This window comes from Mustela erminea, chromosome 4 (assembly GCF_009829155.1).
Source record: "Mustela erminea isolate mMusErm1 chromosome 4, mMusErm1.Pri, whole genome shotgun sequence".
Classification (NCBI taxonomy): Eukaryota; Metazoa; Chordata; class Mammalia; order Carnivora; family Mustelidae; genus Mustela; species Mustela erminea.
Genome location: NC_045617.1, coordinates 598,235 through 612,689, shown reverse-complemented (window position 1 = coordinate 612,689; position 14,455 = coordinate 598,235). Strand labels below are relative to the sequence as shown.

At 45.7% G+C, this 14,455-nt stretch overlaps 1 protein-coding gene across 1 annotated transcript; it reads right to left on the bottom strand.

Annotated features, from left to right (window-relative positions):
• Positions 1-496: 496 nt before the first annotated feature.
• TCTE3 (t-complex-associated-testis-expressed 3) lies at positions 497-14,296 on the bottom strand. Its single transcript, XM_032338427.1, has 4 exons — positions 14,152-14,296; positions 5,878-6,084; positions 2,977-3,135; positions 497-1,059 (listed from the first exon to the last, which is right to left on the bottom strand). The coding sequence occupies exons 1-4, from the start codon at positions 14,257-14,259 to the stop codon at positions 949-951; spliced, it is 585 nt and encodes a 194-aa protein (XP_032194318.1). The 5' UTR covers positions 14,260-14,296; the 3' UTR covers positions 497-948.
• Between the last annotated feature and the right edge of the window lie 159 nt (positions 14,297-14,455).

Below are 14,455 nucleotides of genomic sequence, written 5' to 3'. Positions count from 1 at the left end.
CGCCAGCTCAGGAGGACACGTAAGTGAACAGAAAACTCTGCCCACCGTCCACTCTCCAGTCTTGGGACTATTCAAGAATGGCTATTTCAACCAACCCTTAAGTTTGACATGGTTACAGCCCTGAGCGCTACCTCATGACAGGCACGACGGGTTGCCTCCTCCAAGCCCGTCCCCTTCTTCCACGCTGGAGCTCTGTCTACTCTTTTCGTGGGGCCCTGCGCTCCTGCAAAGGGAAATGCGCCCTCAGCCCCAAGGAGGGAACTATGACCCATCTAGTCACAGACAGGAACATGATCAGATTATATCAAGTTAAACAAATGTCAAAGTCTGGGGGAGAGGGGAGACAGAAAACACCTGAGTCCCTGATCAAATGTCAGGACAATGAAATTTCCTCTTTAAAAAAACAAAACAAAAAACTGGATTAGGTTTTTCAGTTCTTGCACCTAAAAAGAATTTAACTAACAGAGTAACAAAAGGAATGACCACACATTAAGGATGTGTTAAGTACATTGTCTTTAATCCAAACTTGCTAATTCCTTTCGAAAGAATGCCTACAACATATTAAAATGTCATTTAAAATATAACTGCCTTTAGAAGTTTTCCAAAATCTATTTTAACATTTACTTGACAAATTCTAATTGTCTTAACTCTAAAAAGAACGAGAAGTAATCCCCGTGTTAGCACACGGCACCTCTGCGAGCACCTGCGCATCCGTCTCTATCGCTGCGGGCGCTGCTCCTACCTTTATGCTTCGGGGCAACAGAATGTTAATAAATGTGAGAACTATTAAGTATGAAGGTAAAGACTTGGCTTTTACTTGTTTGCTGTTGGAAGAATACAGCGAAGCTGCAGCTGCAAGCGAAAGCACAGCTGATCCCACGAAGTGCCAATCTTTAAAGCCACGAATCTCGGAAGCGGAGAAGCCTGCGCTCCCGGGCCTGTGACAAGCTATTCGCAGAAGAGAGCAAACACCAGGGCCAAGGCGACGTACGTTTCCGTTTCATGTTTCGCCGCAACCCAGCTGTCCCAGGCAACGTCCCAGATCCACCTGCTGGCAATCTGGGATACACAAATTTCAAAAAAGACCAAGTAGGAGTTGAACATGTTAAGAGGTAAACTTTAAGTCTATATGTGTCTCAGCAAGTGATAGTTAAACACTAGTATTTCCCATTCCCCCTTTCCTGAAAGCGGTCCTTCTCCGACACGGGGACTGGACCTTCAGCACTGTCTGGGGGCAGGCACGGGAGCCCTCTGAACCCGGGTCTCAGAGTTCTGCATACAGTATGCTCCGCCGCGTTCCACTCTCGGATACGGAGTTTTCCTTAACATCCTTCAAATATGCTCAAGGGAAAGTTTATTAGAACCTTGTTTGGAAATAAAGAAATAGCATTGATTATCCAAGAAGGCTGTTAGGGAAAATTCTAAATCCTTTGCTTCACTCACAAAGCCCCATGTTTTCTAACTACAGCCTACTTTTCCGTGGTGGATATAAGTGACCACATACCTTCTGTGGCTTCTCCCAAGAGGGTGAGTCTGTTCCTCCAACCCCTGAGTATGAATTGGCCTTAGGACTTGCTCTGAGCCAAAGACTAGGCCATTGTGTGGCTTCAAGCAAAGCCTTCAGAGGTCTTCTGCTCCCACCTGCTCCGAACACTGCGAGGGGAGCCCCCACATAAGGAAAGCCACTCAGCCCACGGACGGTGGCTCACACGCAGGAAAACCCAGGAGCCCGAGCCAACAGCCAGCCCCGCCCCCAGACGTGAGAGCGAGGCCATGTCCGACCACTGTGAGTGTGTCGGGAAGACTAGCAGGAAAAGCAGCCGTTGCAGCCGGGCTGACCCACAGAATGATGAGCAGATAAGTGGCTCGTTTCAAGCTTCTGCGTTCTGGGGCGGTGTGCTGTCTGGTACTGTTGCCACGGACAGCACGCCCGTGTCCACCGCGGAACACACGCAAGCACATGGGTTATTAAGCACGCACACCGGCTGCCCCGGCATCGTGGCATCCGGTGAGCTCTGCTTGCACATCCTTGGTCCGGCACAGCTGGTTTCTCCTCACACTCGGGTACCAGAGGGTCTGCCCGGTCTCCAGACAGTCCCAGTGGCCACTCCGCCGCCCCGTCACACTGCCGTCCTCTCCGCGTGAGAAGTGGGTGCTGCTGTGTTCTCGTCTCCCTGGGAGCCAAGGCCATGTCTGTCCTGCTGACCGACTCTCGCGTGATCAGCAGCCCTCCGCCTGCTTCCGTGAAGACTGCAGACGTGCCGGCGGCCACACGTGGACCGGCCGCTCACGTGGCCTCATGTATCCGTTATGGTCAATGACAACGACTGCATTGCTGCTTACCAAGGCCTCCGGCCGGAGACCACGCCGAGGGCCCCTTACAGACCAGCTCGCTGAACCTTGAGGGCGGCTGCCTGTAGGCGACCGCCCATCTCCCTCCACAGCTGGGAACACCTGTGCCCTGGCCGCAGCCTCCGACTGTCGCTGCCGGCGTTCATTTCTAGGTCAGCCGGACTCGGGAACCAAGGCAGTCCCACTGTCCGTCCCTTTCCCTTTCTTAAACTCTGAGCTGCGTTGTCTTCTCTCCGGAGTACAGGAGAGTCTCTTGGAGAACCACGGTCTGCGTCTCAGCATTTCCTGTCTCTTTTCTCAGTAACTGACCTGACTCCCATCAGTGCTCAAAATAAATTTACTGGTTAATTATCAAATGACATTAAATTGCCAAAATTAGTGTGATCAAGGAATAGGATAGCCGTACAGTCTAATAAATTATCAAAAGAAAGTTGCCATTTCTGGGTGAGGACTTTTCCCATAATAGGCAGTGAAGGAAGATCCAGCCAACAAAATCAGCCTTTGTCAGAGAGGCGCCTGGGAGCCCTGGAGGCACATGGTGGCGGTGGCACGGGACCTCTCAGCTCACTAGAGGGGACAGCTTGGGGCACCGGCTGATAGATGCTGGGTCAGTGAGGTACTTACATGTATTGCCTGACCAGTCTTCTGGATAAATAATACTTTTATAATGAACTTGTAACGGTGGTACCCAAATTCTTTCACTGCTGACAAGATGCGGTCTGCTAAGTCAAGTGACAAGCGACAGAACACTTGATCATCGTATTTGACATCTTTAAGATTTTCCTTTAAAAAAATAGGAAAGACATTTTAATTTCCAAACCATTTTCTATATAAAAACTGAAGAAAACATGTCTAATCCACAGAACTTTAAAATAATACATGCATTCCTTCTAACCAAGTAACATTAAATGAATGTTGTGCTTACCAATTTATTTCAATAACAATGTTGAATAAAGTTGATTTGGGTTTTTAATTACATCCAATTGCTCTTCATTACCAACCCTTAACCCATAAGTTTTCCTTTACTTGGTCACTCCATCAAAAGCTAGTCGGGAGACACGGGAATTTTAAAACAGTGCTTCCGGGAATGCTTAGGTAGATGAAGGAAATCTTTCTATAATTTCCATATTTGCTAAAACTCAGAGTTTTGGAAAAACTCTGAGTTTTCCTAAAGCCTGGGTTTCCTGGACGGGAGCCTGTATTACGTGACTACTGTCTTCCCCAGTCTCCCTGACTCAAAGCCACTTCTCTAGCCCTCTCCCCACGGCGTTGCACTCTGCTGCTCTCTCTGCGGACGCCAGGACGCCGAGATCCAAGATTTTCTGCCATGTCTGCTGTGGATTAATCACAGCTGGGGAGACAGATGGGCGTCAGAAGCACTAAGCTTTCCCACAGCCCGTAAGCACACTGGACCACACAGTGAGCAGAATGCACATGCCTTTGAGTGACCTGACAATGATGTCTTAACATGGTTCTGGGTCCTGTGGTAACAAACGAACTCCTAACAGCTAATTTTTTTTTTTTACGATTTTATTTATTTATTTATTTGACAGACAGAGATCACAAGTAGGCAGAGGCAGCCTGAAAAAGAAAGAGGAAGAAGCAGGCTCCGTGGGACTCGATCCCAGGATCCTGGGATCATGACCTGAGCTGAAGGCAGAGGCCTCACCCACTGAGCTACCCAGGCGCCCCCAACAGCTAATTTTATACGCATGTAAAACCAAATATATTGTTTTGTTTTATTGGTTTTGATTCCCTTCTAGAATGGTGCTGGACCTAAAACTGGGTCTAGAAGCCTTCCTCTCCCTCAGGCATTGGCTGTGGTTCCTCTTTCAGAAGCTTAACATCCATTCTCTCTTCGATCTGCCTAACAAACCCTGGGCTCCGCCCACCTATATGCTCTTGTTTAACAAACGGCGAGTGCTTGCTCTAGGGAAAGGCCCACAGGCTCCAGCAGTATGTACTATTTCTGCATCTAGAACTGTGATGAATTTTCCGTGAATCCCAGGGAAACCCCGGCCTCTTTATGACCCCTTGCTACCCCCCACACAGCCAATCAGCTGTTCCAGGTCCCACCATGCTCCATGCAATTCCGTAAATTAATGTATGTAAATACAACTTGAAATCCATTATATCCGGTAAATCGGAACTCCGTCTATGCGGTAAGGCCAAGCAAAAGAGACACCAAAATGTGTATTCTCATGTCACAAGTGCTTGCTATTAGTGTTTAAATAAGAGAAGGTAATAATTATTTCATTGTATCAAACGGAGTTGAATTTCTTTATTTCCTGAAGCCGTGAGCCATCTGACAATGATTAGTTCAGCTCAGAAATGTATCTGTCTATGGCAGTAAAGGCTAGAGTAGGCCTCCTAAATATTCTTCTGTAATAATAAAAGTTAACTCATTTAAATAATTAACTTTGGTATTATTAAAATAGCATTAATCATTTATACAAAATGAAGAGATGCTTTCTTCCCAACAGCTAGCTCACATAAGTTGTTACTGAAGGAATACACCTCACAAACTGAAGGGATAGGAAACTTAGACACAAGGAACATGTCTGGGGTAGACGCAGGCTTGGTGGAGTCCACAGGGGAATCTGGCCATCAGATGGTGCCTGGGTGCCTGGTGCCCAGCACTCAAGACCACAGATGAAAAGGTGATTCAGAAAAGGTAGTCCCGGGGCACCTGCTTGGCTCAGTCGGTTAAGCACCTGCCTTCAGCTCAGGTCATGATCCCAGGGTCCTGGGACGGAGCCCTGCTTTGGGCTCCTTGCTCAGCGGGAAGCCTGCTGCTTTCTCTCCCACTCCTGCTTGTGTTCCCTCTCCCGCAGTCCTTCTGTGTCAAATAAATAAATAAATAAATAAAATCTTAAAAAAAAAGGAAGAAAAAGTTGTCCTTCAAACTTTCTATAAATAAAAAATTTTAATTTGGTCCTTAAGAAAGATGATGGAGGAATCCTTTCCACCCGAACAACACAGCCTTCAGATACCAACACTAGTATAAATAATGTCGGTATTAATATTAGTCTTAAAGTACTTTATAAAATTGGAAAAGCTTTTTTGGACTAGCCTGGAAGTAAGTGTCCTAACCGGCCTTTAGATCCCAGTGAGTTTCAAGAAGGGACCGGCGATGTGACAGATGAGAGAACACTTTATCTATCATCGTGTTGGTGACATGTGTGTCAGCAGCTGCCTGTCCTTACAGGGTTTAGGTCCAGGAACCGCCTTTCACACCCACACACACACATGCAGTGTGTTTTAACTCATTCCTCCAAATACTGGAAAACATGACACCTGAGGGATAAATAATTTATGGATAATTAAGAGTTGAAATAACTAAAGAATTAAATCTAGCTCATGGCATCGATGGGAAGATTCTTGAGGGTGACTACAAAGTACTTTAATATTTTCAGAGACAAATGCTACAAAAAAAAGTCAATGAAATGTATGGCCATAAATCTGAATACGCTGATCAAATGTGCAAAGCTAAGACATCGCTATCACACATATTTGTCAACCTACTGTTAGTATCTGCTGGACTTTAGTTTCTACTGAATGAGCTTGGAATTTTTTCAGCGGCTCCATTCTGTATGAATTAGCGAACTTTAGTTTGGCCAGGGCACTCTTCCACTCTTTACCCAAGTCAGCGGTTGAATCATCGAATGGAGGCTCCACGTACTGAACATCATGCATCGAGTCTCTCAGTCTCTCCTTTAAAATCTGTGTATACTGAAAGAGGGGAAGGAAATGAGAAAGAGATCATTTTTTTAATTACAAAATGAAATTTTAGATTTAAGAACCCTAATACAATGGGACAGAGCTGACACAAAGTCTGGAAATCCATTCTGACTGACTTCTGTGACAGAGTAATTGCTGAATCCTAGATTCACTGATTCACTCCTGGCTATCAATTGGGTAAAAGAAAAACTAACCTAACTGGCTAGCTATCATCTCTCTATAAACACGAATTTGCACACATATATTTACAATATCCGTGGAAGATACAAAAGAACCAGAAACAAGACAGGCCTCCACAGAGGGCAACTGGGTGGCTAGGAGAGGTGTGTAAAGAGAACTTGCCAGTTCTCCACCCTGAGGTTATGAAAGTATTATCCGTCATTGTCTTCTTACTATTTTAATTATTTACTATTTACCCAAGTCTTTACATAATATTTACATAAATAAGTCTTAAGTTAAAAGATAACAAAAGTGTACTGATTTGGTACATAGATTATTTTATGCTTTTGACATGCATTCACTCTGTGACATTCAACATTTTTTTTTTTTTTTAGTTTTATTTATTTGACAGATCACAAGCAGGCAGAGAGAGAGGGGGAAGCAGGCTCCCGTCTGAGCAGAGAGCCCTATGTGGGGCTCGATCCCAGGACCCTGAGATCATGACCTGAGCTGAAGGCAGAGGCTTTAACCACTGAGCCCCCCAGATGCCCCGACATTCAACATTCTTTAAAGAAATAGTTATGTCGTGCCTAATATGGTCCAGATAAATGTTGTAGGCTCTGAAGTTACAGTGATGAGCTCCATTGTACTAGTGAGGGATTTGTTGTTGGGCTTATGAGAACTCATAATCAAGCAGTCTGCACTCACACGGGGGTCACTCTAACGGACAGGAGGGCCGACTGACTATTGAAAGCACACACAAAAATAAATTAGCGGATTTAAATAGTAGTAATTGCTATAAAAACAAAACCAAGCAACTTGGGAGGAACTCACTGGGAAGGGCTAATTTAGCAGAGTGATCAGAGAAGGCCCCTATGAATGAAGTTGTATTTGGGCTGAATCCCCAAAAGAACATACACAGTCTTCAGGGCAAACAGCGTGTTCTAGGTGCAGGTTTGTGGTCGGTGTGGCTCAAGTGTCCTGAGTGAGGCAGAGTGGTGACAAGATGGAAGCCAGGAAGGCAACCAAGGAGCAGGTCATGAAGCACTGACTAGAATGTGATGAACACTTTGCATTTTATTCTCAGAACAGTGGGAACCGCTGGAACAGTTCAAGGACGTTAGGGGTAGGTTCCACATTAGTGTTAAAAGTGCATTCTGGCTGGTGTGGCGAACGGATTAGAGGGATAGCAGGGCTCCGATGAACATAGCCTTTTACTATGTAATGCTTTTTGCGAATAACGTTAACTAAGTAATTCTGTAACTTCACAACAGCTTTTCTAACCAGGAACATGGTTTACTTTGGTAATTATGTAAGAATTTTTATTTCTAAGTAATTTATTTTGACATAAATCTTTCAATTTACTCTGAAGCATTTATTCTTCTGCTACTTTTCCAGTGAGGCTTTAAGGTGATTTAAATTGCACTCACCTATTAAACTTTTATTAATTTCAATGTTTATTACCTCTAGATTTTTCTAACTATATAATACAGGTCTACATATTTCTATCATACCTGTCCATATTTTACTGCAGAGGCCAGTACTTTAAAATGTAAATATCAGACCTCACGGTCCTCAAGTATTGTGAAAGTATTTATTCTCCACCACCGATGGATCTGTGTGGCAGAAACTGGCACTGGACAATACGTCCCTTTCTCTGCCCCCTCTGAGGGGTTCATCTGATCGGCAGGTTGGCAAGAGAAAGAACACGATTAAATGCAGAATCTCCCAGCTCTTCTCTTGGCAGCGGATCAGAACAAGGACGTATCATCTGTCCGAACTCTGCAGATGGTTCCCAGAGACAGGCTGTTGTCTTAGTATCAGTGTCCAGCCACGCCCGTGACCATTTGGTGACCTGCTTGAGCATGAGTCGAAATGTTACCAGCCTGTTTTTCATCACTGATAGTTTGTTAATATGGTTAGATGATTTCTGAATGTTTAACCAACCTTGCATTCCTAGAACAAACCCCACTCAAATATAATATTACTATTGTTATTTGATTGAATGTTTGTACCTTTTGACCTCCACATATTTTTCTTTTCAGATTTCACACAGAAGTGAAATCATACAATATCTGTCTGAATTATTTCACTTAGCCTGTTCTCAAGGTCCACATGTTATTGCAAATGGCAAGATTTCATTCTTTTTTTAATGGTGAAATAAGTAAATATTTAGGAAGTTTTCATATCTTGGCTATTTATTATAAATAATGCTGCAATGAACATAGGGATGCATATATCTTTTCAAATCAGTGTTTTCATTTTCTTTGAAGAAATACCCAGAAATGGAATTGCTGAATTGTATGGTAGTTCTACTTCTAATTTTTCGACGAGCCTCCATATTGTTTTGTTGTAGTACCCACAGTAGTAGCTGTCCCCGCTTATGTTCCCACCAACAATGCACGAGGGCTGCCTTTTCTCTACATCCTTGCCCACACTTGTCAGCTTTAGTCTTTCCAATAACAGTGAATCAAATAGGTGTGAGGTAATATCTGTTTTTACTTACTTAGTTATTTATTTGACAGACAGAGATCACAAGCAGGCAGAGAGGCAGGCAGAGGGAGAGGAGGAAGCAGGCTCCCTGCTGAGCAGAGAGCCCAACGCGGGGCTTGATCCCAAGACCCTGAGATCATGACCTGAGCCAAAAGCAGAGGCTTAACCTATTGAGCCACCCAGGTGCCCCAATATCTTTTTTTTTTTAAGATTATTTATTTGACAGAGATAGAAAGCACGAGTAGGCAGAGTGGCAGGCAGAGGAAGGAGGCAGGCTCTTTGCTGAGCAGAGATCTGGATGTGGGGCTCAATCCCACGACCCTGGGATCATAACCCAAGCTGAAGGCAGCCACTTAGCTGACTGAGCCATTCAGGTGCACTCACTTTGCACTTCCCTGATGATTAAGGATTTTGAGCATCTTCCCTTGTATCTGAAGTCCATCTGTACATCTTCTTTGGAAAAATACCTATTCACGAATTCTGGTCATTTTATAAACCAATTGCAAGGTTTTTTTTTGTTTGTTTGTTTGTTTGTTTTCTTTTTTTGCTGTTGAGTTATAGTTCTTTACATATCTTGGATATTAACCCCTTAAATGATTTGCAAATAACCTTTCCCACTCAGTAAGCTGCGTTTGCACTTTGTTGACTTCCTTTGCGGTGCCAAAAGTTTTTAGTGTAATGTAGTTTCAGCTCTTTATTTTTGCTTTTGTTGCCTTTGCTTTTGGAGCTGGATTAAAAATTCATCACCAAGACTGATATTAAGGTGTTTATTACCTATGTTTTCTTTCTGGAATTTTATGGTTTCAGGTCTTACATTCAAGTCTTCAATCTATTTTGAGTTTATTTTTGTGCACATGTAAAATGCTAGTCCAGTTTTCCGAATAACCATTGAAAAGACTATCCTTTCCCTACTGTATATTCTTGGCTCCTTTGTTATAATTCACCATAAATGTGTGTTTATTTCTGGACTCTACTGCCCTACTGACATGTCTGTGTTTATGACAATGCTGTACTCTTTCGATTATCAAAGCTCTGAAATACAATTTGAAGTCCGAAAGAGACGCTTCTGGCTTTACTGTTCTTCCTCCATACTGCTGTGGGTATTTGGAGTCTTTTGTGATGTCATAGAAAGTTTGGGATTGTTCTGTGAAAAATGCCATTGGAATTTTATTAGGGATTACAGTGCATCTGTAGATTGCTTTAGGTAGTGTGTACATTTTAACAATATCAATTCTTCCACCCCAGGAACATTGAATATCTTTCCATTCATTTGTGTTGACTTCAATTTCTTTCATCAATGTCTTACAGTTTTCACTGTAAGATTCTGGAGGACTTTCACCTTCTGGGTTAAATTTGTTCCTATTTTATTCTTCTTAATGCAATTGTGAAATGGGATTTTTTTTCTCTTAATTTCTGATAGCCTGTGTATAGAACTGCAATAGATTTTTTTTTAAAGATTTTATTTATTTATTTGACAGAGAGAAATCACAAGTAGATGGAGAGGCAGGCAGAGAGAGAGAGAGGAGGAAGCAGGCCCCCTGCTGAGCAGAGAGCCCGATGCCGGGCTGGATCCCAGGACCCTGAGATCATGACCTGAGCCGAAGGCAGCGGCTTAACCCACTGAGCCACCCAGGTGCCCTGCAATAGATTTTTTATTGATTTTGTTTCCTGCAATATTTATGTTTATTGAATCAAACAGTTTCTTGGTAGAGGCTTTAGGATTTACCATATATAATATCATGTCATACACAAATAGCAACAGTTATACTTCCTTCTTTCCAATTTGGATGCCTTTTTCCCCTTTTTCTTGCCTAACTTCTCTGGCTAGGATTCCAACACAATGTTGAATAGAAGTGGTGGGAGTGGGAATCCTTGTCTTGTTCCTAAACTTAAAGAAAAAGCTTTCAGCTCTTCGCCATTTCGTATGTTCACTGTAAGTTTGTCATATGCAGACTTTAGTATGCAAAGGTATGTTCCCTCTAAACCCACTTTGTTGAGTTTTTAGGATAAATGGATATTGAATTTTATCAAATGCTTTTACTGTAACTATTGAGATGACACAATTTTTTTAAAAAGATAATTATTTGAGAGAGGGAGAGAGAGCATGAGTGAGGTGAAGGGCGGGTGGAGAAGCAGACTCCCCACTGAGCGTGGAGCCTGATGTGGGGCTTGTTCCTGGGACTCCAGAATCATGACCTGAGCCAAATGCAGACGCTCAACCGAATGAGCCACCCAGGCACCCAGGATGATGTGATTTTTATCCTTCATTAGGCTAATGCAATCTCACACTGATTGTTGGGGACGCTGACCACCCCTGCATCATAGAATAAATCCCACTTGACCATGGTATATGATCTTTTTAATGTACTGTAAAAGTTGGCCCCATGTTTTGTCTATTTTTTACAACTATATTCATCAGGTTTATTGGCCTGTAGTTTTCTTTTCTCTGGTGTCCTTGTACGGTTTTGGAATCAGGGTAGTGTTGGCCTCATAAAATTCATTTGGAAGTATTCCTTCCTCTTTTATTTTTTTGAAAAATTTGAGAAAGACTGGTATTGATTCTTTCAATGTTTGGTAAAATTCACCAATGAAGACATATGGTCTGGACTTCTGTTTGTTGGGAAGTTTTCATTACTGAGTCAATCTCCTCATCAGCAATCGGTCTGTTCAGGTTTTCAATTTCAGGAATTTATACATTTTTTTCTGGGTTGTCCAAATTGGTGGCATAAAACTGCTAATAGTATCTTATGGTACTCCATATTTCTATGGCATCAGCTGTAATATCCCTTTCATTTTTTCTTCTCTCTCAGTTTTAACTTTGAGCCCTCTCCCTTTTTTCTTAGGCGAATGTAGATAAAGGTTTGTCAGTTTTCTTTTCATTAAGCCAGCTCTTAATTTCACGTTTCTATGGTCTTTTTTGACTTCGGGTCTCATTTGTTCTTTTTCTAGTCTTTGATGTGTAAAGTTAGGTTGCTTATTTATTTTTTGTTTCTTGAGGTAAGCATTTATCATCATGAAATTCCCTCTTGGAAATGCTTTTCTGCACTCTATATATTTGGTATGTTGTATTTCCATTTCCATTTAAGGAATTTTAAAGTTTTTCTTTTGATTTCTACCTTGACACATTAGTTGTCCCATAGAATGTTTTTAACCTTAATATTTTTTAATTTTTCCGTTCTTCTCTTACAGTTGACTTCCAGTTCCATACCATTGTGGTTGGTAAAGATTCTTGGTATTTTACTCTTCCTAAACTTATGAAGACTTGTTTTGTGGCCTAAGTGATTGGTGCTGGGGAACGTTCCGTGCACTGCAGAATGTATTCTGCTGCCCTCGGCTGGAATGTTCTAGATGTATCTGTTAAGTCCATCTGGTTGAATGGGTCATTGAAGGCTGATGTTTTACTTTTCATCTGAAGGACCTATTCATTATACAAGTCAGGTATTGAAGTCCCCTTTTGTTGTCTTTCTCCCTTTATGTCTTGCTTGATGTATTTAGGTGTTCCTACGTTGGGTGCAGTTGTATTTTATTTTTCTCACATGTTGTTGGATTTAATTTGCTGTAGTTTTGTTAAGAATTTTTGCATCTATGTTTATGAGGAAGAGAGGAATGCTGACTTCATTGGATGAATTGGGAAGAATTCCCTTTTCTTCAATTTTGCACAACACTGTAACATTTGGCAGAAACTCACCAGGAAATCCATTTGGGACTGGAACTTTCTATATGGAAAAGTTTTAAAGTCCAGTTTTAAACTTAACTTTAATAGATATAGGGGCTGTTCAGGGAATCTATTGCTTCTTGAATGAGTTACAGTCGCTTGTTTCTGTATATTAGTTTTTCTAGAGCTGACGACCATAATAAAATACCACAGACCTGGTAGTTTAAAGAATTTCTTATTTGCTCACAGTTCTGGAAGCTTCTGGGTTTCATCTATACCACAAAGTTAAGGAAAGTGACAGTCCCATCAAAACTCTATCATATGGGAAATGAATTAATCCTCCCAAGAAAAATGGAGGTGCTGTTAGTAGAAGAAGAAAGAAAGAGTGCCCTGTACGTAAAATTAAAAGACATTTAAACTGATTACACTGTTACGTGTCTTCACGTGTCCTGGGCTCAAGAACAGAGGAATTTTCTGCTGCCCCGAAGTTAGAAATTAGCCGTTAGTGCACTTACTGTCCTCAGATACATTTGGTGAGCATTGTCAGTCTCTTCCCCATTTCTGCTCTATCCAATTTTTTACTCCTCGAAGCCTAGGTCTTTTTTTAAAGGTTTTATTTATTTAGAAGGAGCACAAGCAGGGGGCGTGGGAGAGGGAGAAGCCGACTTCCCTCCACGCAGGGAGCGCAACGCAGGGCTCGATCCCAGGACCCTGGGACGTTTCACCACCGGAGCCCCCCAGGCGTGCCCGAAGTCTCGGCCTTACAGACAGCTGCGGCGGAGCACATCCGCGTCAACCAAGCAAAGACGGCCGTGGTCCGTGTCCCCTTATTCCCAGACTACGGTCCATGCAGCAGCGTGTGTGTCTGTCCTTCCGGCCGGGGACAGGTCTGTACGGCCGACGGACGGCGCACACTGCTGATCCTGAAGCACAGCACGCTCGGAGGCATGACCGCCCCGTCCGGTAAGGACGGCAGCCACCGACCCACGGCGCGTGACGGCGGAGCCCCGGAACCGGACTCGTGCGCGGACGAGGAGCCACGCAGCACGGATCCGCACGTTGCACACCGCGTTCCAGGGAAGCGTCTCTGCAAACCCCGACAAACGTCCGCACGCTTCCCGAAGACGAGCCGCGCGTCCGGGCAACGCGCGGGGTCCGCTGCGAAGGGCCCGGCTGCACGGCCCGGCTGCGGGGGCACCGGCCCCACCTTCCGCGGGCGCTGTCTGCGGCGCGCTCGGCTGCTCCTCGGCCGGCGCGAGGCCGCTCTGCTCCTTCCTTGGACACCGGGCCCCGCGGCGCCACTCGGAGCCGACGCGCCCCGACGCGCCCGTTCCGTGCAGCCCTGCGGGGCCCGCCGACCTGAGCGCCGCGTCGCTCTCGGTCCGCACGGCGGGAACGGCGGGGACCGGAGCCCGGGGCCGACGCCCGTCGGGCCCTCCAGCTCCGCCCGCTCGCGCAGGTCGCGTCCCCACGGCCTGAAGAGGCCTCGGGCTCCGGACCGGTGTGCGGGCGGTGGTCCCGGCGGCAGCGGCTGCGAAAGCTCCGCACCCCGACGCGCGGCCCCGTCAACGCAGCGCGCGCGTGGCCCGAGGCACGGCGGCGCCCGGCGCAGCCCCGGAGCACGACGGAGGGCGCGCGAGGCAGCGGAGCGAGCCCGGGGAGCCCCGCGGACGGCAGCGCGAGCCCGGGAGGCGCGAGGGCCGCCGGCCGCTCCCCGACCCGCCGCGCGCCGGCCCCAGCCCCGCACTCACGGCCTCCCGCTCGAACATGCTGGGCTTCCTGTCCTTCCGAGGCGGCGGCGGCGGCGGCTGAGGCGCCGGGCCCGGGGACGGCTTCGCGCCTCGCCCGCGTCTCTCCATGCGGCCCGCCCCGCCCGTCCCGAAGGCCTCGGCGGCTTCCGCGACCGCTCAAATCGCGCGCCGCGTCGCGCCGGCCGAAAGGGCGGCTGGGAAGAGGGGCGGGGCGGAGCGTGCGTCATCGCGCCGCGCCCGCCGCCCGGAATCGGAAGTGACGGGGGCGGAGCGGCCCGGACGGCGCGGTGGGGCGCGCGCCGCG